This window comes from Arachis ipaensis, chromosome B09 (genome assembly GCF_000816755.2).
Source record: "Arachis ipaensis cultivar K30076 chromosome B09, Araip1.1, whole genome shotgun sequence".
Lineage (NCBI taxonomy): Eukaryota > Viridiplantae > Streptophyta > Magnoliopsida > Fabales > Fabaceae > Arachis > Arachis ipaensis.
This window is the reverse complement of record NC_029793.2, coordinates 11,724,983-11,748,682: the sequence shown is the minus strand read 5'-3', so window position 1 is coordinate 11,748,682 and position 23,700 is coordinate 11,724,983. Positions and strand designations below refer to the sequence as shown.

General features: G+C 35.1%; 1 protein-coding gene across 9 annotated transcripts; it reads right to left on the bottom strand.

The window, feature by feature from the left end:
* LOC107617506 lies at positions 3,566-23,398 on the bottom strand. 9 transcript variants are annotated; one of them, XM_016319273.2, is made up of 26 exons: positions 23,102-23,395; positions 22,448-22,528; positions 22,137-22,274; positions 20,309-20,419; positions 20,147-20,197; positions 19,951-20,051; positions 19,456-19,549; positions 17,781-17,912; positions 17,380-17,640; positions 17,205-17,283; positions 16,953-17,044; positions 16,570-16,653; positions 15,996-16,070; positions 14,510-14,557; positions 14,174-14,269; positions 12,727-12,956; positions 8,940-12,427; positions 8,737-8,816; positions 8,578-8,658; positions 7,736-7,807; positions 7,556-7,661; positions 7,382-7,436; positions 7,055-7,183; positions 6,856-6,973; positions 5,585-5,667; positions 3,566-4,239 (listed from the first exon to the last, which is right to left on the bottom strand). In XM_016319273.2, exons 1-26 carry the CDS (start codon positions 23,264-23,266, stop codon positions 3,825-3,827), a joined length of 6,465 nt encoding a protein of 2,154 aa, XP_016174759.1. In that variant the 5' UTR covers positions 23,267-23,395; the 3' UTR covers positions 3,566-3,824. The 9 variants fall into 9 exon arrangements, with proteins under 9 accessions (XP_016174759.1, XP_016174758.1, XP_020968410.1 ...); XM_016319272.2 differs by having other exon boundaries at positions 3,566-4,242; positions 23,102-23,392; XM_021112753.1 differs by lacking the exon at positions 3,566-4,239 and adding an exon at positions 4,459-5,332 and having other exon boundaries at positions 23,102-23,398.

Below are 23,700 nucleotides of genomic sequence, written 5' to 3'. Positions count from 1 at the left end.
ATCTCACTTATATTGAGATAAAAATATTAGTGAATATTAATATTAGAGTTTTCTATTTACATTTCTTTATTTTATATTTATTTTCTCTTCCTTATTTATTTATTTTACAATACGTTATCAGTATGAGGCTCTTCTCAAAATTTCAAAAGACTCGTGTAATAAATTTTTATTATGTCAAAACTCTCTCATCTTGAATTTAATGTTCTTGATATATCTGGAAATAACTACTTATCATGAATATTAGATGGCAAAATTTATATTGATTCAATGGATCTTGAAAATACCATTAAGGCTAAAAATAAAGCATCCTAGAAGGATAAAGCCAAAGCCATGATCTTCCTTAGTCGTCATTTTAACGAATGATTAAAAAATGAACATCTCACACTAAAAAATTCTGTAAATCTATGGAAGAACCTTGAAGAAAGATATAATCATTAAAAGATAGTGATACTTCCTCAAGCTCGATATGAGTGGACACACTTTTATCTACAGGATTTTAAATCTATAAATAAATATAATTAAGCAATGTTCCGAATTGTTTCACGAATGAAATTATGTGGGAAAAAGATAACTGATAATGACATGTTAGAGTAAATTTTTTCGACATTCTATGCCTCAAATGTGCTCTTGCAGCAGCAGTATCGAGAAAAAAAATTTAAAAATATTATGAACTAATTTCTTGCCTTCTTGTTGATGAACGAAACAATGAATTGCTTTTAAAAAAATCATGAAGTGTGCTGAGCAGGCGCTGTCCTATTTTCTGAAGCAAATACAGCAAATTATAACTTCAGAAGAGGTAAATGGCAACACTTTAATAAGAAGAAAAATTATGGCAGGAAGAAAAATTATGTTCACAAAAAATGATCTCACCAAAAGTGAGATAAAGAAAGAAGTTATGAGTAAAATAAATCAATAGAGGATAAATATTTTCTTTGTGGTAGAAAGGGTCATTGATTGCGTACATGTCGTATCTCAAGGCACTTAGTTGATTTTTATCAAGTATTCTTGAAAAATGATGACAAAGGAAATGAGATTAATTTTGTTTCAAAAGATATTGTTGAAAATTACACCACTCATTATGAAGTATCTGATTTCTTTAACAATCTTGAAGAAAAAATTGGTCATTTAATTAATGATAGAAAAATTTAATATTTGAGTTTGTTAAGTATTTATGTAAATAAATAATGTAAGAAATTTTTTGTTAAGTTTTATTTCCGATGCATTTAAATTTTAAATTTGGTGTATATAAATAATGTTTAATAAAATATTAATGTTTATGTTTAAAAATTTCAAAATCACTAAATGTGTCAAGTTCTGTAATAATAATAATAATAGTAAAATTTTTAGTATATGATACTATGTACAATGCCTGTTAGAAAAATAATTCCAATTAGAATTGTAATTTTATTGCGCATGTACTTTTACTAATTTTATTATTATTATTATTTGTCATTGAAGAAAATGGTAAGGACATATAATGAAGATGTTTGTCTTGCGGATACTACAAGTTCGCATACCATTCTCAAAAGTAATATATTTTACTCATCTTGTACCAAAAGAAGAATGTGTTAATACTATTATTGGCTATGTGATAGAAAGCTCCGAAAGAGTTATAATTTTGTTTTTTAAAAGAATAAAATTCATAATAAATAATGCACTATTGTCTACTAAGTCTCTAAGAAACTTATTGAGTTTCAAAAATATTTACCAAAATAGATATCATATTGAAACAATGAATGAGAAAAATCATGAGTACTTATGTATCACAATTCATAATTTAAGTAAAAAGGTTATAATAGAAAAGTTACCCTCACTTTTATCTAGGGTATGTTATACCAAAATTAATGTAATTAAATCACATGCCATTGTAAACTAGAATTATATTAACCTAAATGAATTTATAATTTGGTACGATCAATTGGGTCATCCTGAAATAACAAGGATATAGAGAATTATTGAAAATTCACATTCACTAAAAAACTAAAAGATTTTTAAATTTAGTGAATTTTGTTGTGCTGCATGTTCTCAAAAAAAGCTAATTTTAAGGTCATCACTAGCAAATATTGAATTTGAGTTTCCTGAATTCCTTGAAATGATTCAATGCGATATATGTAGACCTATTCATCCACCATGTGAATCTTTTAGATATTTTATGGTCATATTAAACGCATCTTCGAGATGGTCATATGTGTGCTTATTGTCTTCTCGCAACTTGAAGTTTGCGAGATTACTTGCTCAAATTATTCGATTAAATATTTAAAGGCACAGGTTTTAGAAAATCCAATTAAAACAATTTGTCTTATGCTGGTGCCTCTCAAGCTTTCGATGCTTATTGTATGGCCAATGTTGTAAGTGTTGAACATCCAATAGCTTATGTTCATATACAAAATGGACTAGCAGAGTTACTTATCAAATGACTCCAATTGATTACTAGACCCTTACATATGAGAACAAATCTCCTAACTTTTGTTTGGGACATGTCACTTTACAAGCTGCAGCATTTATTTGCTTAAGGTCAATAAGTTACCATCAATTCTCTCATTTGCAATTAGCTTTTAGTCAACAGACAAATATTTCTCATTTGAGAATATTCGGGTATGCAATATATAGAAATCTGATGGATTCTTACCATCACATAGAACAGGCTTCTGAAGAAAGTAGAACATCTAATTTTACTATGGCCATCAATGATGTTATCTTTGAACTAAATATAGACAATATCAACTTGATCAAATTGTTAAAGTATATAAAGGAAAGTAATATCATGCACAAGGTGAATCTGCTACTAAATATCTACATTTTTGTCAAAATTTACTTGATTTTCCAGGTTAATAGTTATGGAGAAAAGGTGGCTAATTCGGAGAATACATCAGCACGCAATGGAATTCGGGAACATGGAGAGGAGGGGGGGATGTCTGTCTGCTTTCCAGGCATTAGCGGATATATTACTATCACTGACAAACAATGATAGCGATGGAAGGATAATAATTTCGAGGTCTAGTTCATCATCAAGCTTTAGGAAACAAGGAGGATATATCAAGTTTCTTATGCTCAGTGGTGAGAAGATTTTCTCTGAAGCTTTCTTTAGATTGTAGATGAAGCACATGCTGTTCTATTAGTAGGGGGAACTCTTCAACCTATAGAAGAGACAAGGGAGCGATTATTTCCGTGGTTACCACCGAATCAGTTGCATTTCTTTTCATGCGGCCACATTGTCCCTCCAGATAGCATTATGCCAATTGCGGTTTCTCGTGGTCCTTCTGGCCGCTTCTTTGATTTTAGCTACAGCTCTAGAAGCTCACCAGACTTGGTGACTGGTTCCTGAAGGAATCGTAGTCTTCTTCCCTTCCTTCGATTATTAAGGTAAAGTGTATGAACTCTGGGGATCTTCTGGCATCATTGAGAGGATTACTAGGAGGAAGCGTATCTTTAGAGAGCCTAGGAATAATATGGAAGTTGAATCTGTTCTAAAGGAATATAAAGATACCATTTGTGCATTATCTCAACTTAAGTGATGGAATGGGTCGGTGTGTCGTCATGGTTGGACTGCAATCTGCTAGTTCAATAAAATGGTTAAAGAAACGATTTGATTATTCAAAGAGGTAAATCAGTTTAAGCAAATAAATAGATCTCTATATACATGCCGATGAGTATCAACTACTAGACAAACATCCACATTGTACAAAATTAGAGTCCCCCAAAAGCATGTAACACGATCATGTTTCCCCACAAAAGCAAATAACTAACCACAAAGAGGGCTTAATATGGCACATATATAAACCCTAATTAGTAATCAGGGAACAAAAATTCCCTGTTCTTTACTGCTATGAATGTTTCCTTTCCCACTTCCCTTCACGTCTGTTATCCCTTTCTCTTCGTTCACCAAGTTGCCTTGACTTGCTTCCCCTTGAACCATGCCTTTGGGAACCATATGCACTAGATTGGCCATCAAAAGCTGACACTAGTTCTGGATCTCCAATGCTGCCGGTATCCCCCGAATCCCGGCTTCCATCAGCGTTTTCTTCGTATAAGCTACTGCTGTCATCCTGGCTATCACGAGATCGTAAGATGGTAGGCTGGATGGGAAATGACCGGGACCCAGAAACAACAATTGATGGTGAGCCTCCTATTGATGAACTCGTGGAGGGAATTTCCGGCTGTAAGCTCCCAGATCCAGCTCTAGTGCTGCCTTCAATAGAAGACCTTCCGTTTTCCCTCTCACGAAATCTTTCCCGGGGTCTACTGCAAGATCAAGACAAAACAAAATTTGAACCAATTTACCATGCAAATCCCAAAACAACAAAGATAATTATATCACTGGAGTGAAGACTGTGTTCTACTATGGACACCATCAACTTTGAACATACGAGAAACTATTTCAGGCAACAATTTTAGCCCACAATTGAACTAAGATTTTGCCTCTACATGATTTCCATTCTCTCCCTATCTCTTACATCCTTTTTCTCTCTAAAGCTATTCCAAAACTAGATATTTTCTTCCATCCACGACAATCAAACTCGAGCTTATGGGGACTAGGCGCTAAATCACTCGAGCCAACAAGCATTGGCATAGACCTTCCTCTTTTATCTGTTTATTTATTTTTTACTCTCTTTTTCTTATGAGAATTAATTGTCTACCTCAACTTTTGCAGTCTTTCTTTTTCATCATAATTTCCTTTTTTTCCCCCCAAGTATTCATGTGTGTGTATGCGCATGCATGTGTATCACTTAAAAGATGAAAACCTAATGAACCTCAAGTATGACCATCTAAGGTAACATCAACATAAAAAAAAGTAAAAAAGACTACTGGAAAAATTGATCAATCAAATTTTATTGAGAAGTCCAGAAACCACATGACCTCTAAAAACTGTAGATCAGAACTTTATCCAAATTTGATCAATGTAAATATAAGAAAGAGGACTAGAATCAATCCTTAATGGTTAGACATACAACATTGTACCTATGCAACACAACAACGATTAGCAAACCTTGAGCCACTAACTGCGACCAATTACATGGATTAAATGTTGTAGCATCGTATTACTTATTTATTTTTTCAATAAAAAGAAGAATATCATTAAGAAGGAAACAAGAATGATACAAGAAATTGGGAGCATAAGTGATCCACCTTTAGAAGAGCCAAAGGCAAACAAAAGAAAAGCCATCTATAAAGTATTTAGTGCCATATTGTAACTTACATATAAAGATAGAGAAATCACTGCTGAGTAACTTTCTTAGCGGGAAGCCTATAGTTTTCTTGGATTCCCTATTCAATTTATTGAACTATCGTCCATTTGATCTACTCTCCTTAACGGAGCTTTTGTAAATCTTTCCTACACAAGCAAGCTTCCTATATCAATATTCTTCCATGTTTTTCCACAGGAAGTGTTCAACTTCTTTCAAATGCATTCATTTTCAATCTTATATTATCTAACGTGTTCATTCCTACGACACAATATTCTGGATATTAAGCTTATTCTTGATGGCTTTCATCATCCAACATTAATTTCCATATGATGTCTCTTCTGAATTTTTTTATTCTGTAAGAAAACCTAAAAGGAATGTAACTTGATATAATAGCTTACCTGCTGTGAGTGGAGGAAGGATAGTCCCGTCGAGATGTTCGAAGTCCTGATTCGGCTTGCTCTATTTCACGCTGGAGTTCTCTCTGCATAAAATCGGAAGGTATTATTATTTTGAGGACCTGAACCAAACCATCATAACTATATTCTCGAAGCCTCAATCAAGAAAGTCTGACAAATGGACATGTCAATAAAATATAAAATAATGCATCCTCCTGGGAAATAGTTGGCAACAAGACAATACAACAAAGTCAAAATGGCACTGCAGGTGTAGCATACCCGCTTAAATTACACAAACAGTACCCGTCATGATTACTGAACTGATAACCAGAAGTAAAATTATGAAGAAAATAATTCCTCAGAAGAAAATTGCTCCAACAAATGTATCACACACAAGAAGCACTGTAAAAATAGGTGTGCTTGATATCTGGAAGGCCTCTTCATCCATCAAAAAATCCTAATTGCATAGTAATTTACAGGATAAACATGATCTCATGGCTAAGGCAGTTGCTAAGGAGCTGAACATTTGTTGAATTACCACATTTAAGCAAAAATGTGATAAACATGCAATTGTATATATGTCCTATATAGTCTTCCATGATAGGTCCAAGCACACAGATTGTCAGTTACTTTGTGAAGGAGAAGATTCAGTTTGTAGAATACGTTGCTACAACTTTAATGTTCTAATGACCTATTAGAAAATATGTCTACTAAGATAGCATTTGGTAAGTGTTTCTCCATATCAAGATTGTGACGCAGTTCCCTTGTTTTAGCACGCTCTATTTAATGTTCTAATGACCTATTAGAAAATATGTCTACTAAGATAGCATTTGGTAAGTGTTTCGAGACAGAGGAGCTAGAGACCTTGGGGACAAAAACTATTTTGAGAAGGGGCAGAACAAAAACTTAAAAATATCCATGTCTATGGAAAAATTTAAAATGTAATTTATGTGCTTCTAAAATAGAGACACACAAAAGACATGTCTCCAGGAGGATTTTTAAACCAACTTATGTACCTTTGAAGAATGGACACGGTAGATGGTATCTATTGTCCCACTGTTTCTGCCCTTTTTGTCTCAAAACAGAAAACGAAGACTACCTAACTGCCTTAGAGATCCAAACCTGGATTACATACATGATTACACCTAAACTTGAGCATTACAAGGGGTAATGCTTGACTAACAGATTTAGTAAGACTTAATGGACAGGGCTAGTACATGTAGTAATGCTAACATAATTCAGAACGGAAAATCATGTTGATAAAGTGAAATTACTTGTGTATTCCTCTCCTTCTCCATATCAAGATTGTGACGCAGTTCCCTTGTTTTAGCACGCTCTATTTCCAGCAACCTCTGTCTCTCTAGCTCTTTTTCCATTTCAGCTGCTCTCTCCCTGTTGAACATTTTCAAAAAGATCAGATTTCACTACCATCAAGAGCCAAAAGCAGTATAATTCTCAATAATGGGTAAGAACCTATCAAGTTCTTGAAGAAGTTCTGCCTCCCGTAGAGTTGCTTCTTCTAAATACTTTTGGCGGGCATGTCTTATAAGTAGTTTCTTTTGCCTACGAGCTAGAATATCTTCTTTGAGCTTGGACTTTTCTCTGGTAAAACATAAGAATAGGTTTCCAAACACTTAGCCACAGAACTCACTAGCAAACACAGCCAAAGGAAGTAAATACTGTTTTATTAACACGGTTTCTCCAATTTGCATTCTCTTTCTAGTGGAGTCCTATCATTGCTTCAGAAAAGAAACATATGATCACTATGATAAAAAAATAAAGAATCCTATAATCACTTACAGGGAACGAATGCACTCTCTGATTTGCTGAAGCCGTGAAACATCCTTTTCCAAGGCTGTAAAAAATGATTAAATTTTGTAAAATCGACAACAGTAGCCGCAATGACAAAAAGTTACAGGGAAAGTTTAGTTTTGGTTACATGAACCTTTATACACTGGAGTTAAAAGTACTTACCGGGTAGACTTTGAATCTGATTACCATCTTTGGCATCCTTAGTCTGTTTTGGTAGTGTATTTTCCTTCTGTATAATGTCTAGTTCAAGCTCCGCCTCCTCTACCTCCTAGAAAATGGTCAATTACATGTAACAGGTTGAAATTTTTAAAATAATAAATGGATTCAATTGACCATGCTTACCATATCATCTTGGTCAATTTTATTTGAAAATATATCAAAGTATGAGTGAACGGCTGTTAGGTTGGAAAGGACCTGTTCAAGTCAGCAAAGTTTAGAAGGTAACCATGGATCAGAAGTGAAAGTATGCAATGATATGCAAAATCTAACCACGTTTCTAAATGACCATCCTTTAAAACTGTTGCCTAATGTAAGCAATCATAAATTGCAATTTGCTAAATATTGCAAGGGGATGTGGGATTAGGACAGAATGATGCTGGTTTGACTTTAGCAACTTACCCTACTAAATAATTTAAAGTGACAGAATTTTTACTGATACTAACCACTAAATTAAAACAATCTGATATAGATTTTGAATACAAACACTTCATGTGTCAATGAATACAAACGTGAACAAATAACTTATTTGTATAGATTTTGAATATATTATGCAAATGTAGATTTCAGTTTATAAAAAACATTACATTAAATTATTTTAAGATAGTTGCCAGAATTCGACTGAATTGCTTGAGAAAAGTCATTATCAGCACTAATAATTTATACAGACCATGTACAAGGAGAATCCCTGTAAGACCCCATTATTAATCGAAAGAACAAACACAAAAGATAAAAAGGAATGTCTGGGAAAAGTTAGTAACCCCCAACAATATACCATCCAGTTTGTCAAAAGCAATTGTCATAAGGCAACACTCTAGGTCCATGCAGTACCCCAAAGTTTTGTTACTCAATATTGGCATCAGTCATGGAACAGACACATCAAACATATGGTGTATCTATAAAAGGACTAAATCTGGTTAAAATTTAGAATTTCATCAAAAGGATGACATGATGATTAATTGTTATACCTGGAGAATAGATTCACGGGTGTTGGCAAATTCTGGATCACAATACTTTGGAGAACTTGACGAAATTACTTCTTTCAGGGCCTAACATAAGGATAATTATGAAAATCAGCATGGGGTAAGAAAAACGTAAATATAAAATTTCTGCATTGATCAAGATACCATTTTGGCCTCATCTCCCTCGTCTCTAAATCTACACAGAACTTGACAAGTCCTTTTCTCTATGTCCCCAAGCTTGCCATCTAGAAAAAAATATAGGGCATAGAACTTATGGTTATAAGCAAGCATAAATTATCCAGATTACAATATGCCAATTCCACATGGTAAAGATTATTTAGCATAATAGAAAGGCTAAAGATCCATACCATGTTTTGTTGAGCCTAACTCCTCAATACTTCTCCATACATTTTCAGGAATTAAAGAAATATCTTCAACTGGTGAGTACAAGCAAGCACAAGCAATAAGTGCCAATGAAAGTTGTAGGACAGGACCATCATGCACTTGTTGCGTGTTATGCAAACAACAAATAGTATCTGCTGCCATAAGAAAAGATTGAAGCTTTTGACGCTCAGCAAATGGAATGTAATTTGAAAGAAGTGCCATTGCATGAACCCTTATTTGTAATGAGGAATCAGATGATGCCAGCACAACGACCTCATCCCATGTATTGGAAACCAGATGAGAGAGAACATGATCTGGAACAGATACAGAAACCTTATTTGGAACCAAGTCACCGCAAATTTTAGAATATATAACTGCTCTTTCTCCATTGGTGTACTGGCCAACAAGTTTTCCCAAATGTTTAATAGCTATAATTCGTTGCTCAGGCTCAGCATGGCCCAGCAATATACAGAATAGTTCTTTTAGAGGAAGTTCAGTTTCTTGACTGTAATAGATACCTCTCGCAATCAAAGAAGATAGCCATTTATCACTCTGCAATCGCCATGAGATTTTCGGGGCACTATAACACACTTTCTTGATTGCAGAGCAAATTGTGCCTATCACATTATCCAGGCAAAAGCCACTGGGAATTCCAAGTAGACAATCAACCATCAAGCAAGAAACTTCCCAGCAATGGTTTTCTTGGAGCATTAAGATCAATTCAGAAAGGCCTTCAAGACCTGTTGTCCAATGATGTGTGGACAGTTCAGATGATTTAACAGGGGAAGAATTTTCATAATCTTCAGTACTCTTAAACTTTTGAGAAACTGATGTCAAAGATTTTAAATAGACAACACACTCTGCTGCAGTTATTGTCAGTTTTCTGGTTAGCTGATGATGAAGATTCCAGCAGCGCTCAATAGCTGGATTAAGCTCATTAATGAGACCCTCTATGTCTTTGGAAAAGCTCTCTAGATCATCAGAATGCAAATGGCACCGATCAACATCATCAATAGCATTATTCATTTCAATCTTATGAGCATCATTCTCAATTATAGTGTTAGAGACATCACTAAGAAACCATGACTTTGGCTTTGAGTTATCATCAGAAACGTCCCCATCATTCGCATGGTGGAAAGGAGGCAGTTGAGGAGGAATAAGACCAAAGGCTTTTAATGTATTCACTAACAGGACTTTGCAGTTATCCATAACACATTGAAATGCACTTAGATAATCATAGAAAGAAGTGGTTGGCTCGATATCAGGAAAGTTTGCCCAATTTAATAAACACTGCAAAAAGTCTCTCTTGTAATGAATAGATAAGTCAGGAAAAATTGATGCCAAAATAAATATAGCCAGTGCTACATTGTACCCATTATCATCAGAATTTCCTTCTATCTCATTCTTCTGCTTAATTTTATCAAATAGAACATTGAAGCATAATTCCTCAAAGTTAAGACAGGAAGCACCATCCGACAACCTTGCATCATGTGAGATCTTGGACAAAGAATATGAAATGATAGGCCTCAATATACGCAATACAGATTCAAGAAATGAAACGTCACAGTATGTAGAACTTGAGAGTGAAACCAACACTTGCACCAATTTAGGTGTCTCGGGAACCATGGCTTCCATGTGCTCAACTATAATAGACTCAAGTATATAGAGGATTATAGCTCTTGCATTCTTTGCATTATAGCCCTTTAAATTTTCATTACCAATTGAAGAAGCAAATGAAAATGGCCACGAGCACAACTCAGAAAACCAACACAGAACATCAGGCACAAGAGCAGAAGAAACAGATCTCAGTTGCAAACCAACAGCTTCCAAAATAGCTTCCCCAAAAGTTTCAAATTGCTTTTTCACATTAGGAAAGAACTTCCAGAGCTCAGGATAGATTGCGCGGAAAGAGTTGTCCTTACGGTTTTGATTACACTGTTCAAACTCTCTTTTAGCTGAAGAATCATGTTCGCCCCTGGAATCTTCAAGTTTAACATCTTTATACTTTCCATCGACAACACCATCAACGACAGCAAGATCGTCAGCAAAAATCGAAAGTAAGTGTGATAGCTGAGACAGATCTGATGCAAGGAACATTCTGTCCTTCATATACTGTTTTGCATTGCGAGATACTGCCATCCAACCCAAAAATCGAACCAAAGGGTATGGTGAACAAGAGAACTGAGAAATTCTCTGCATCCATGCAGAAAAGGGAATCAAGTTTCCAGACAGGCAATTATTCTGGATTTTTGTTATTAATTTTTCCTTGTCATCTCCACCACTTGAAGCAATTACAAGTTGTTGCAGCAGCAACCAACGTCGCTCTACCCCTTGTGTTCTTTCTTGTGCCAAATGCAAACTGCCTTCCTTTAGCTGCTGATGGAAAGATGACACCATCTTGTTCAAGTCTTCAGCATATTTTAAAATGATATCTATCACATGCTCTGGAGGACAATATAGTTTGGTGCCAGAGTGCAAAAAATACAAAAGACTCTGCAGAAGAATCTCATGCATAGAGATTTGATCTCGCCGCAGTCGTTGGATTAGGAAGCTACATAGCAAAGCTTGGTTTTGTCGAACCAATGTAAGAGCATCAGCATATTGTATATCATGTGGAGACAGCTTGATAACCTGCTCATCAAACCCCTCAGTAAAATAAGGACAATCTTCACCATCAGATACTGTTGAATGATATTTTCTATCTAATTCAGCAGCCTCAAGCAGTATGTGAAAAACAAGTTTATCTCTTTTTCCTTCTAAATTTGCTACTGTTTCCAAATTAGCTTTATTCGTTCCAGAAGCCTTATTTAACTGCTTAATATTGTGAAACTGCAATGTTTTCCTTGCATTGATGTTGAAAAGGTCCACAAGTTTTGAAGAGGCTCCAATAGACAACATGAAATAAGGATTTACATAGCATTCTGCAGCCAATAACAATGCATCAATTGCAGCATCATGGCTTTCAACAGTAATATCACTTCGAGAATGAAAATCTAAAGCCAAGCGTTTAAACTCAGAAGCACGAAGCTCACAATCATGGTAGTTCAAAAGTTGAAAATAATCTGCTTGCAAGTTTAAATAGTCAAAACCCCGACCATCATTCAAGAGAACATCAGTGGAATGTTTTTCAACCATTTGACTTGATTCGGCGCTCATATCCCCAAAGTTTGCGACAGAATTATTTTGACTAGGAATGCTAGAAAACTTGGTCAAGGCAATATTCTGCAATTCTAGTGGGGCAAAAAGTAGATTGCGGTCTTCAATGGAATCAGATTTTCCTGCTGTTTCTGAAACATCTGATTTTCCATCAGATTCATCTTGCCCATTTGGCTTAGAGAAACCACTACTACCATTAAAAACAGATGAGAGTGGTGACAATACAGTTTCTGGTTCTGCTGGTTTGGAGGCAGACTTGCAGAGGTCAACATCAGGTGGCAATGGCATGTGCGGTTCCAATATGGAGAGAAGCACACTGCAAAAGGAAGTAAAAGAGTAACATAATATCAGAATTAATAGATCCTAACAAGTTTCTTCATCTTAAAATAAATATTAGTTTTATTCACCCCTAAACATTAACAACAATAGCCACACACAAAGTCAACTGCATTTTATGTGGCCGCCAAAGAATTTTGCTAACATATAATTCATTCACAACGTTGTTGTTAGAACGGGAAGATCAACAACATACAATATGATTATATGAACAGAAAAACAATGCATTGAAAGAGTTGATAAATCCCTAAGCTACAGCACAAGAAAACCATGCATTACCTAGGAGCCACAGATCCATGCCTCCACTCTGATTCCAAAGAAGGTAGTACAGCTGGCTTTTGTACTGCAATACGGATGATATTTAGAGCAATCATGCAGTTGTGTTCCTGTTTTTCTTGAAAGGAAGCTGGAAGATTCCCAAAAGCTATTTTGCTTTTCGATACAGCAATGGCGGGATCAAGAAAAGGCTCCAGCATCTCCACAAGAAAGAGGATTCTGTGTTTAACTTCCTGGAATTGGCACATGTAGGAGTAAATATTAACAAACCTCATCCACCTTCTTCAAACATCATTCTTGACAAAAAATATCATCACTCCAAATAAAAACCTAGAACTAGTAAATATTACCTCAAATAAAATATCGATTCCAACTATTTTTTGTTTTCGAAAAAAAAGAAAGAATAAAAACAGAAAAGAGATACATTGACAAAGAGAGAAAGAACAATGGAGAGGGTGAGAGAGGTGGCGGCAACGAATGCAATGGAGGAGGCAACAGAGAGAGAGAGAGAGAGAGAGAGACCAAATGGAGCCTAAAAGAATGTAACATCAAATTCTACAATATAAAAGGGAATCACTTAATTCTCAGGCCCAGATATGGACCAAAACTAACTGCCTGGATGAGCTATAAACAACAAGTGAGCTGACACATGATTATATGTCCAGGTTACCAGTGAGTTATTTCAGCTTGCTCTAACATCCTCCCTGAACGTTAGGGATCTCACAATGAATTCTGGGAGTCCTATGCATAGAAGTTCGCTTTATCTGAACCTCAGCATGTCTGTAATGCATTTCTTCTTAGAATAGTTATCTTTTTTTACTTCTTAGCATAGTTCTAATTTTGTGTGTCCAAGAATCCCCTTTTTTTTTCCCTCGATGGAGTTATCACTATAAACATATAGAATATTCAAACATACAGAATATTCTGATTTTGGATCCCATCTCAGCCACCTTGACACAGTTTATATGGATTCCCTTGATTTTGTCCCTTAGCAGAGTACTTTTGAGAAATATTTGTATAGATTTTAAACTTGAGTTACTCTTCTTTCGCATGGTAGTACTTTTCCTATTGATAAACCATTGTGAAAATCCAAGGTATTTATTTGAACATAGGTGCTTAACTAATGCCAATGACATTTTTTAGTGGTCAGGCCAATTAAGGCACTTTATCCTGATGTGTCCAATGTATCATGCTTGCACATATTGTGTACTTCACTTGTTACTACATAATTGTCCAAATAGTCGTTCCAAATAGTCGTTTCTATACAACACTCCCTGTGTGTGTGAAACGTCTTGAGCACAGTGCAACAACTTCATCACTATTCATAGGCCTCCAAGTTCTAGCTTAAACTTCAAGGTTAGTTAGTATGGCACTGAAACGTCTTGATACAATGTACCAACAATAATGGAAAGGGAAGCAACAATTTTAATTCTCATTTATAGTGAAGTACCTTATACTTCCCCAAAATGTCATCCATGTGCCCGGACAGAGCAAGCAAGATATACTTCAAGGCAGCACGAGCACGAACAAGTGAATTGTGGGCATCCTGAAAAACATGCTAATCTTAGCTAGAGACCATAACATTAAGCTTAGTAAAGAACAGTTATCACCAGAAAAAAATGGGAGTATGGAACGAACTTTCAGGCACAGCAACTTAATTCATTCAACAAATTCATTGCACAAGATGCCAAAGCAAAACTACTTAAAGGTAGTTTGAATGTCATAATGCAAGAAATAACGACAGCACCCAAGAAGAACATGATGTATCGAAGATTGACAAACAAACCTGTATTACACCCAAAAGATCCTCCATCAGCTCCAAAGCAAGATCAACCTATGCAAAGCAATCCCATAGATAAGGAAACAAACAATATTTAATACCAACACTTAAATCTTGGCATATGTCCATAACACAGAATACAAAATAGAACATTTACTCCACAAGAATTTCCTACATATATTTATATATACTATTAAGTTAGAAATTCATTCAAATAGCAGAAAAAAAATCTAATATGTATATATATATGCTAATGCTAAGGGGTGAGGTTAGCATTCCCCAAACATATAAGTTCATCTTTTTAACAATAACTGGTACCCCAACTACTTCCACTAACCATTGGTTCCAATTGTCCAATTCATCCTCATCATTGCAACGTTAAGCTTCCTTGTTTATCTTTATCATCTGGCATCCAGTCTCATACAACTAGGTAGTAAAAAACTAAAAATTCAAAAATCAGTGTTGACCTTTGACTTTAACACACCCTCCTCTTTTATCCAGAATCAGTACCGGTTGTGTAAGGGAGCATGTGAAGTTACAAAGCCTACATCATAAAATCACTTTTCTTTGTTTAAAAAGAAAGGGAAAAAGAAATGCAAGCATCACCCTCACCGGAGGAGGAAGTGAAGACGGAGAGATGGAGAACTAGAAGAAGATGAGGATGAGGCAAAGGCGGTAGAAATTGGAGCTGTAGCGGTGGTGGGTTTGTGGGTAAGGGGAAAATGATGATGATGGCCACAACAGTAAGGGGTGACAGCGGTGGAGTGGGGTTAAGGTTTGTGGTGGTGTTGACAACGATGATAATGATGGTGATGATATTGGTGGTGGTCAGTCAGGGGTGATGGTAGTGGGTGAGGAGGGGCAGTGGCGGGGTGGAATGGTGGCAGTGAGTGAAGAGCAATGGCAATGGGGTGGTGGCAGTGGGATGGGGTGGGGCAAATGGTGGTGAGGTGGGGGTGATGGCAATGATAAGAGAGAAAGTGAGGGTAGATTAGTAATTTCATAAAAAAGCTAATAGTTAACTGAGTAAGTTGACCCTTGACTAAACATTTGATAATTTTGACAGAGTATATCTTTTAGGGGTCCTTTTGTCAAAATTTGAATCTTTTAGGAATCAAAATAGCTATTTACTATTTAGGTAATATAAAGCCTATATGAAAATCAGCAATTAAGTGAAAGAAACCAACCCTAAAACTCAACCAAAGAGTAGCATATATAGCGCAATACAATAAAATCCCAACCTCCTAACTCCCTAACTCCAAACAAAAGCATTAGATAAAACATAGAAATTTGAACATGATACGGAACGAGCATAGATAAAACATAAAACCAGGTTTGGTATTTATGGGTGGCGGTGACTGGTGAACTTTTAACAAGATGAGGATGATTATGATAAAAAATAATGATAATGACAAGTACATATAAAAACAAAACAAGGAACATAACATCCCCAGAGTATTTCTTAAATCATATGGAATCAGGTTGAACGTACCTTCGCAATCACCTGAGTCATCCATGGTGCTAGCACACCAGAGCACAAATCAATCAGCACACATGCAGCCCTAGCCTACAAAATAGTTTATTTGAAGTAAGTGGCTAACCCAGAAGAGAGTAGGTGTATAATTTATTACGGAATACTTCTATTCTATCTACTTTATAGTTAATTATAGCAAACCATAGTAAATGAGGATTAAACTTTAGACCACTTGGTCATAGATGCAACGTATAAGATATAACGAACTATCAAAATAATCAAAATAAATGAATAAAATAATAAAATAGAAGATGACTTCTCTCCTGAAAGTTTAAACTGTTGGAAAGAAATACACAACTCATTCAATATATAAGAACATTATTAATGTATTTATTCTTTTAATAATAGAAACATCAATCCAACCTCTGATAAACTGTCTACACCAGACTAGAGGAAAATAATAGCAAGAGTGACAGAAGATGTGATCCACATAGCTAGAGTGACTGAAGATGTGATCCAATCAAGCAGAAGACCACAGAATATAGATTACTCAAGAACAAAATTAACCATTAAGAAATAGCGGTTGACGTACATGAGATGGTGAATATGAAGAGAGATAACCAGCACATGCATGAAGAAGTGGTCGATATGCGTCTGATGTTGCTGTAGCAACAATCTGCATACATGGCCCACATCAGGAGAACAAAGTCTAAGAAAATCATCAAAAATAGATTTTAAAAAGAACATGTATAAAACATCCAGAAAATAGATTCAATATAAAGGGATGGGATCCTCTCAATTTTTGTTTTCACTTGATAGGATAAAGTATGATCTCTCACCATTAATTTTATAAGTGGGACCAAGAAAAAACATGAAAGAGAAATCATTGAAGGGTTAGAGATCACACTTTACTCTCTCAATTGAAAAAAAATTGAGAAGATCCATTCCCCAATAAAAAAGCTTTTTAAGCATAACCTGGGATAAGGCCTGTTGTACAATAGGCTGCTTCCATAGCGAAAAAGTCTCATCAACAATTTCAAAAGGATTGCTCACCAATGGGCGCAGAGCTATCAAGGAGAAATAAAATGATGAGGAAATTAGCACATCATTTTCTACTAGGGTAGCATTCCATTTCAAAAGTTTTCGTTATTTCAATGACCCAAAATGGCTTCATTATGCTGTAAACCTGATTTTAACCACAACATCAACTCATTATTAACACTCAACCTGGAAGCAGAGCTTGTACAAGTGGCAGCACAGCCCAAAAGTCTGAAGCTCTCTCTGCCAGCTTGCTGCAAAGGACAGGCTGCAAACAACAATGTATCAAACAGTGTGCAAAATAAAAAGAAATTTGAGAAAAAGATAGGCTCAAGGAATGATATATCATTTTACTGTAACAAACCTGTGACGCACAAGAAAATAAAACATTTAAGATTCCTTCTTCCAGTGCTGCAATATCCAATATATTAAGATAACTGCAATCCCAAGGCTCATCTGGCATCCGGAACTCCTCACCGAAGAGGCTTGAATAGTCAAATAAGGTGAAAGAACTCGACAGTTCAAGTTTTGATTTTTCTTCCGAAATAGATAATATATCATTTTGAGGGTTAGATACATTTTGATCGGTATCAGGGTTTATGAACTTCTGCATAATTCTAGCTGCCTGAAACAAGAAAAATATATACCCAGAAATAAAAATGAAAATGAACATTTGGAATGGATTGAGCAGGGAAAAAAAAAGGAGGATAAATGCACAAGTCAATGTAAAACAAGAATTTATTCAGGCAAGTACATGACTAATACCGTTCTACAAACAGATCCAAGATCAGAATCTTTATATGCCTTCCTCAGTAGCACAAAAATTGCATCTGGCCTAAAAACTATGGCTCGATGCGCAGACAAGATAAGAGGTGATGTACTTCGTGATCTCCTAGGCTGCATTGAAAAAAAACAGTAGAGGAGTGAGAAACGTCATACAAGTGTAACCCTCAATAATTAAGAATAAGTAGATGGAGGGAAAATAATATAAAGGTTTTGCTCATGATTATCCTTGAGAAAAGTAGAATGTTTTATATAAAAGGAAATGTTTTAAGTTTCAAATTCATTGAATACATCAAACACTTCAAAAGTTTTCCACTTTTGTCTCCTTAACAAATGCCCTTAGGAACTCACTACCAAATCTCATAATAATAATCAAGAAAAAGTCCAGCAGGAGACTGCTTCTTTCCCACGGATTTCTGTATAAATAATGTGGTATATAATTGAAGAGGCCATTTTGTAATGAAGTTTTCAATTGTTTTTCTCTTTTAAGCTCTACTTTTGGTTAAGGAGAATTCCTTATCTTCTTTTTTGGATTAAAAAAATATTATTTTAATCAAAGAATTATTTTGGTTGAGGTCGAGGTGAATTACTTTTTTGGTTGCATTATTCAAAACCATGGAAAAAGAGATGATGTAAAACCATATGATTCAAGTTGGTTGGTCAAAATGGAGAAGTGTTTTGAATTACAAATAAAATACCTTTAAAACACACTGCCATTAGACCAGCTACGTTGTTTGGAACAGAATGTTGGATGGTAAATGGAGAACACGAACATAAGTTTGGTGTGGCCGAAATGAGGATACTTAGATGAATGAATGACTATATAGGAATAGATAGAATAAGGAAAGAGGACGTGCGAGAAAGTCAGAGTGGCACCTATGTTGAAAAGATGATGGAATCCTGTCTCATGTGATTTGAACATGTTGAGAGAAGACTACCAGAGCATGTAACAAGGGTAGATTAGAGTGAAGATACACCAAAGGTTAGAGGCAGAGGGAAAACTAAGACTTTGAATGAGAAGATCTAGAGACATCTAACCATACATCATACCTTACAAGACTGAATAGCATCATTGATCCGTGTAGCCAACCCCACCTAGTGGGATAAGGCTCTGTTGTTCTTGTTAATTTTAAAAATAAATATTGGGAGAAAGCATGTTACAAGAGATTGTGAAACTTCTTCACAAAGATAAAAATAAAAGACAGTGAAAACCTAATGGACTAGATCCTGTAATAAATAATGAGAAATTGAGAATCTCATTAAATGTCAACTAAAGTAACATTCTGTGTTGTTATTTGGTGGAAAAAAAAGAGGCACTGTTTTTTCTATTTCCTCTTCGTTTATTGGTGTTGAATCCTAAAGAAGAATATCTTATCTAATGCTCCAAACACATTGTTTCACTTCTCTAATGAAGATGTCTTTTCTTATTAAGAAAATAAATAAAGAAATATTGAACTCTGGATCGTAGTGAGATTAAGGGATCAGGCAGTATATTCATGAATATGAATTTTAAAGTTGAAACAGACAAACTCATCCCATGAAAGCCAAGAACAGCGCATACATAGTGGCAGAAAAAGACAAAAATACAATTGAAAAGCAAAAGTTTGCTAATAAAGGCAAGTGGACAAGATATCAGACAAATGATTCTAGAAGCTACCTCAAAGTTAGAGGAAACAGTTAAAGCCGTCGAGGGTTGACTACTTTTGGAGATATCAAGATCTGTGATATTTCCTGAAGGCTTTGAAGAAGTCCTGCAATTACAGAAAAATCAATATGGATACAGATGCATTTGAGATTTGTACTTCAGGAGATACAGTTTTAGAAGTGATAGAGAGTATATTAGTACAGATTAGGTATGTACAATAAAACCACATCAAAATTCAAAATTCTTACAAATTGAATGCATGTTAATTTAAGCCAGAAGCACCAAAATGAGCAAAATAGCTGGCATTTTCCCAGCAGGTAGGGTGGGCTATACAACAATTTGTACCATTGGGTTCTCTATAAGACTAACATATAACAACACTTCGTTTCCAAAATTTCGAATATGACATTAGTCAAGAAAACCCAACCAAGACAAGGAACTATAAACAAATAAAACCAGTACCAAACAAGACTTGCACTGGCAACAAACAAGAAAAAGCAAACTAACCGTTCATTCACCACATGAAGAATGGGATAAAGAGGACCCGCAAGCATGGATATAAAGCGTAGGCTAGACTCTGGACTATCTGGAAAGGTTGTAAGGTCTGCCTGAAGTTCATAAACATTGCACAATCAATACTTAAGAAGGATAGGGAAAAAATGGAATTGTGATAAAATCATGAAAGAAGAATCCCGAATTTCACCTCTAGTTGTGGAAGAAATACAAGTAACCGACTCGTCAAGTCTCGCAATAACTACAAAACTATGAAGCATCAGAAATAGAAACAAATAATAATAACAATAATAATAATAGACAAAATAAATTACACAATAACCATATTTATGGAACCAAAAATTCAATCAACCTGGAGATGCATGTCATGAGGATCCTGTTTGTGTGATATAATATGTGGTAGCAAGTAATTAACAACTGGTTGAAACTCGGGCTCAAGACCAACCACAGAAACTCCAATCAGCTGCAAGAGATAGATTGTTAAAAACAAGTTTAGTAACACCAATGACAATCATTTGAAATTTAAACCTTTTTTTTTATAGAAAAGCATTTCGTTAAGATGAGAAGAAGGATGATACAAATTGGGGATAAGGGTTCCCCTATACAAAACAAAAGGTTTATCTACAAACATAGTTTTTTTTTTTTTCCCAATCTCTCAACATGTCTGAGAGGGAAAGTCCCCTATAGAGATAAGCTTACAAACACTTATAATATAATAAGTGTAAGAATACGAACCTAAAATGCTTAATAAATCATTAATTCGCCTCAGAAGCTCAAAAAGTAACTGAAGAAACAATTTGTGTTTGAAAAAAGGAAAGAGTCCAAAACTTAGTCTAGATGTATTGTATAACAAGAGCTGAGCTTTGCATTACTTTTCTATGAACCATTTTCTTTTTCCCAAAAAGATAAGGTACTTTCATATATGCAATAAGGAAGTACACAAGGTCATAAAAGACCAACAGTAACAAAGAAGTGGGCATTCCCAATACATTAGAAACAAAGAACAAATAAAGATTTCTAGAGAGATTGCTGAAAAAAAAAAAGATAAGTTAGTAGAACTTTAAAGCTCCTTCTCTGCCTCGTTAATTTTATGTGAATCTGCTTGCATTTTAGTTTATCTTCCTGATATAAACACATTATGTCTTGTACTGTGCGTTACCCTCTTTCAAAAATATAGAGGAAGGGAAAGGTTCAATTAACATCTGCATAATGCATTGACATATTTCCACCACCTAATAATTTTCATCGATATAACAACTGAATCAAAGTTATCTAACATCTTGATCATTTATGTTAGCATTTCGATAAATTGAACAAAAATATGCAATAAAGAAGCTCTTTATGAGGCCAAATCTCTCTTATTTATTTATGTCTGTCTAAAATCCCCATATAGTTTCACTTTCTCTCCCTTTTCAGAACAATGGAGAAATTTATGCAGAACTTTCTTTTGTGAAGGGTACATAGTTGTAGAAGAGACCACCTTGTTAGTTGGGAGGTATTTGTGAACCATGAAAGCAAAGGGACTTGGGCTTTGCTGATTTGGAGTCCGCGAACAAAGCATTGACAACTAAGGGCTTTGGCATTTTCTCCACAACCTACACTGTAATGTCATCAAGTCAACTGGGCTTGCATCTGAATGGGTGGAACACCAATGTGCAAGTTAATCATATTAGTGCCTTGAAATTTATTTATCAGGATTTATTGTCGTTCCGTTCTATATTCTCCTCACATTTGAGAAGGGTTCCCACATTGCGTTTTCGGAAGATATTTGGATTGGTATTATTATGTTTTGAGGCAGTTCCATAGCTTGTTTTCCTATCCTCTATAAATAATGCCACCTATTTAATGCATTTCTTTCCCTCTACCCTTCACTTTCAATTTTACCAACTCAAGAACCTGAACTTTTGATTCCTTAGTGTTTTTTGTTGTAAATCTTGTTTTTCATTTATTGAACTTCGCCTCCAAATAGACAAAAACTTCCAATTGCATAAGTCCCTCCACCATTATCTCTGATTTTGTTAAGGAAATAATAATAATAATAATAATAATATGAAGCTTAGGTTACCAACAAAAGTGGCATAGAGAAATCAACTGCAACAAGGGAGAGGGAGGCGGGGGGTGGATAGCAATTCGATAAGATTTAATTTGTCACATGATGAACATCAGAAAGAAAAGCATACCTGAACGAAGAAAATGGCAATGGGATTCCCACGCAAACAAGATATCCTCACATATCGACATGGAATATAGTTTGTAGGGTAGATCATGTCGCGTCTAGGTGCTTCACAACGTGGTCGAACTTTCTGAAACGTCTCTGGCTGGCAAGCAAATATAATCAGTAAGGATTACACAATGACACTTTTGATCTTGGAAAACACATAGTTAAATCATAAGTCACATAGGTAATTCAAATATTGAACAAACACAAGTGCATCTCTCTCCAAATGAGGGTAAGTTTCCAATTATCATTGTCTAAGAATTTTCCACTAACCTTGTAACGCAATCCAACTGCAATTTCCCACTCAAGTACAGACTTGTTGTAAATCCGTATATGTGACAATAGGCAAGGCTCCTGCAACATGAACATACAAATACCACTTAGAGATGTGAAGAGATGCACAATGATAAATTTGTACAACAACTTTAATCCCACATGAAAAGATTTATCTAGCATTTTGACACCAATTCGAAAGGTATCAACACGAAACATCCTATTCACAACACTCAATCTTTAAATTGATTAATGCTCAAACCATGCTACATGACCAGAATTCCTCCTGCCAGAAGAAGTTGGCAATCTTTTGCGGTTGGAGGAAATCATGGGTTAACAAATCTAAAGAGTTCAAATCATAGTCTGCCACTAATTCTGGCAAATTTTATACCTAACAAGTATTTTTTTTTTTTTCCTATTTTTGAAGCATGAAAACCTCAATACAAGGCCAAACCCAAGTACTTGTTCATCACCAATTTATCATTCTTGAAACAAAACTACCAACCACAAAACCAACAAGAGGGTAAACTAAGCTGAGCGATGTTACACTTAAAGAAATCCAAACCTAAGTACTAAGTAGTGACTAAGCATCCATGAAGACTTAAAAATAAAAACCCTGGAAAGGGAAGGAAGAAAAGAATGAAATGTACGGACATCGAGTTCGAGAAGAATCCACTCCTTGGTGTTGGTGGCGGTGGACCAGTGAGTGCGGAGGTCGGTGTCGAGAACGTGAAGTGCCTTCTGAGAAGGTGACTCCCTGGACATGGCTTTCACCTTGTACGGAAGAGCCTTCACTCGAGGCTCCAACTCCACCTCCATCTTTCTAATCTCTTTCTTTCCTTCTTCCTTCTTCTTCCTTCTTCCTTCCTAGCTAGTAACTACCAACCTAATACCTCATCCATCTCAACCAAGCTTCATTCAAGTTTTTTAGTTTTTACTCACCTGATTTAGGGATGACCAATTTGGGTATTTCATGTAAAAAAAACATTTACTTCATCCTTAAAATTGCCAAACTATGTTTCACTTTCACCACGCATCCATGATTATTTAAAAAAAAAAAAACACTATAATGTGTTTTTATATTAATTATTTATTTTTTAATAAAATATATTTTATAAGTTTGTTTATTAATGAAAATAAAAAAATATTTTAGAGAATTTTTTTTCTATTGAATTTTTTATATCTACCTTGTTTATTAACAGATCTTAAAAAATTGTTTGCGCTCCTTGTTTTAATTTTAAATTAGTTTAGCT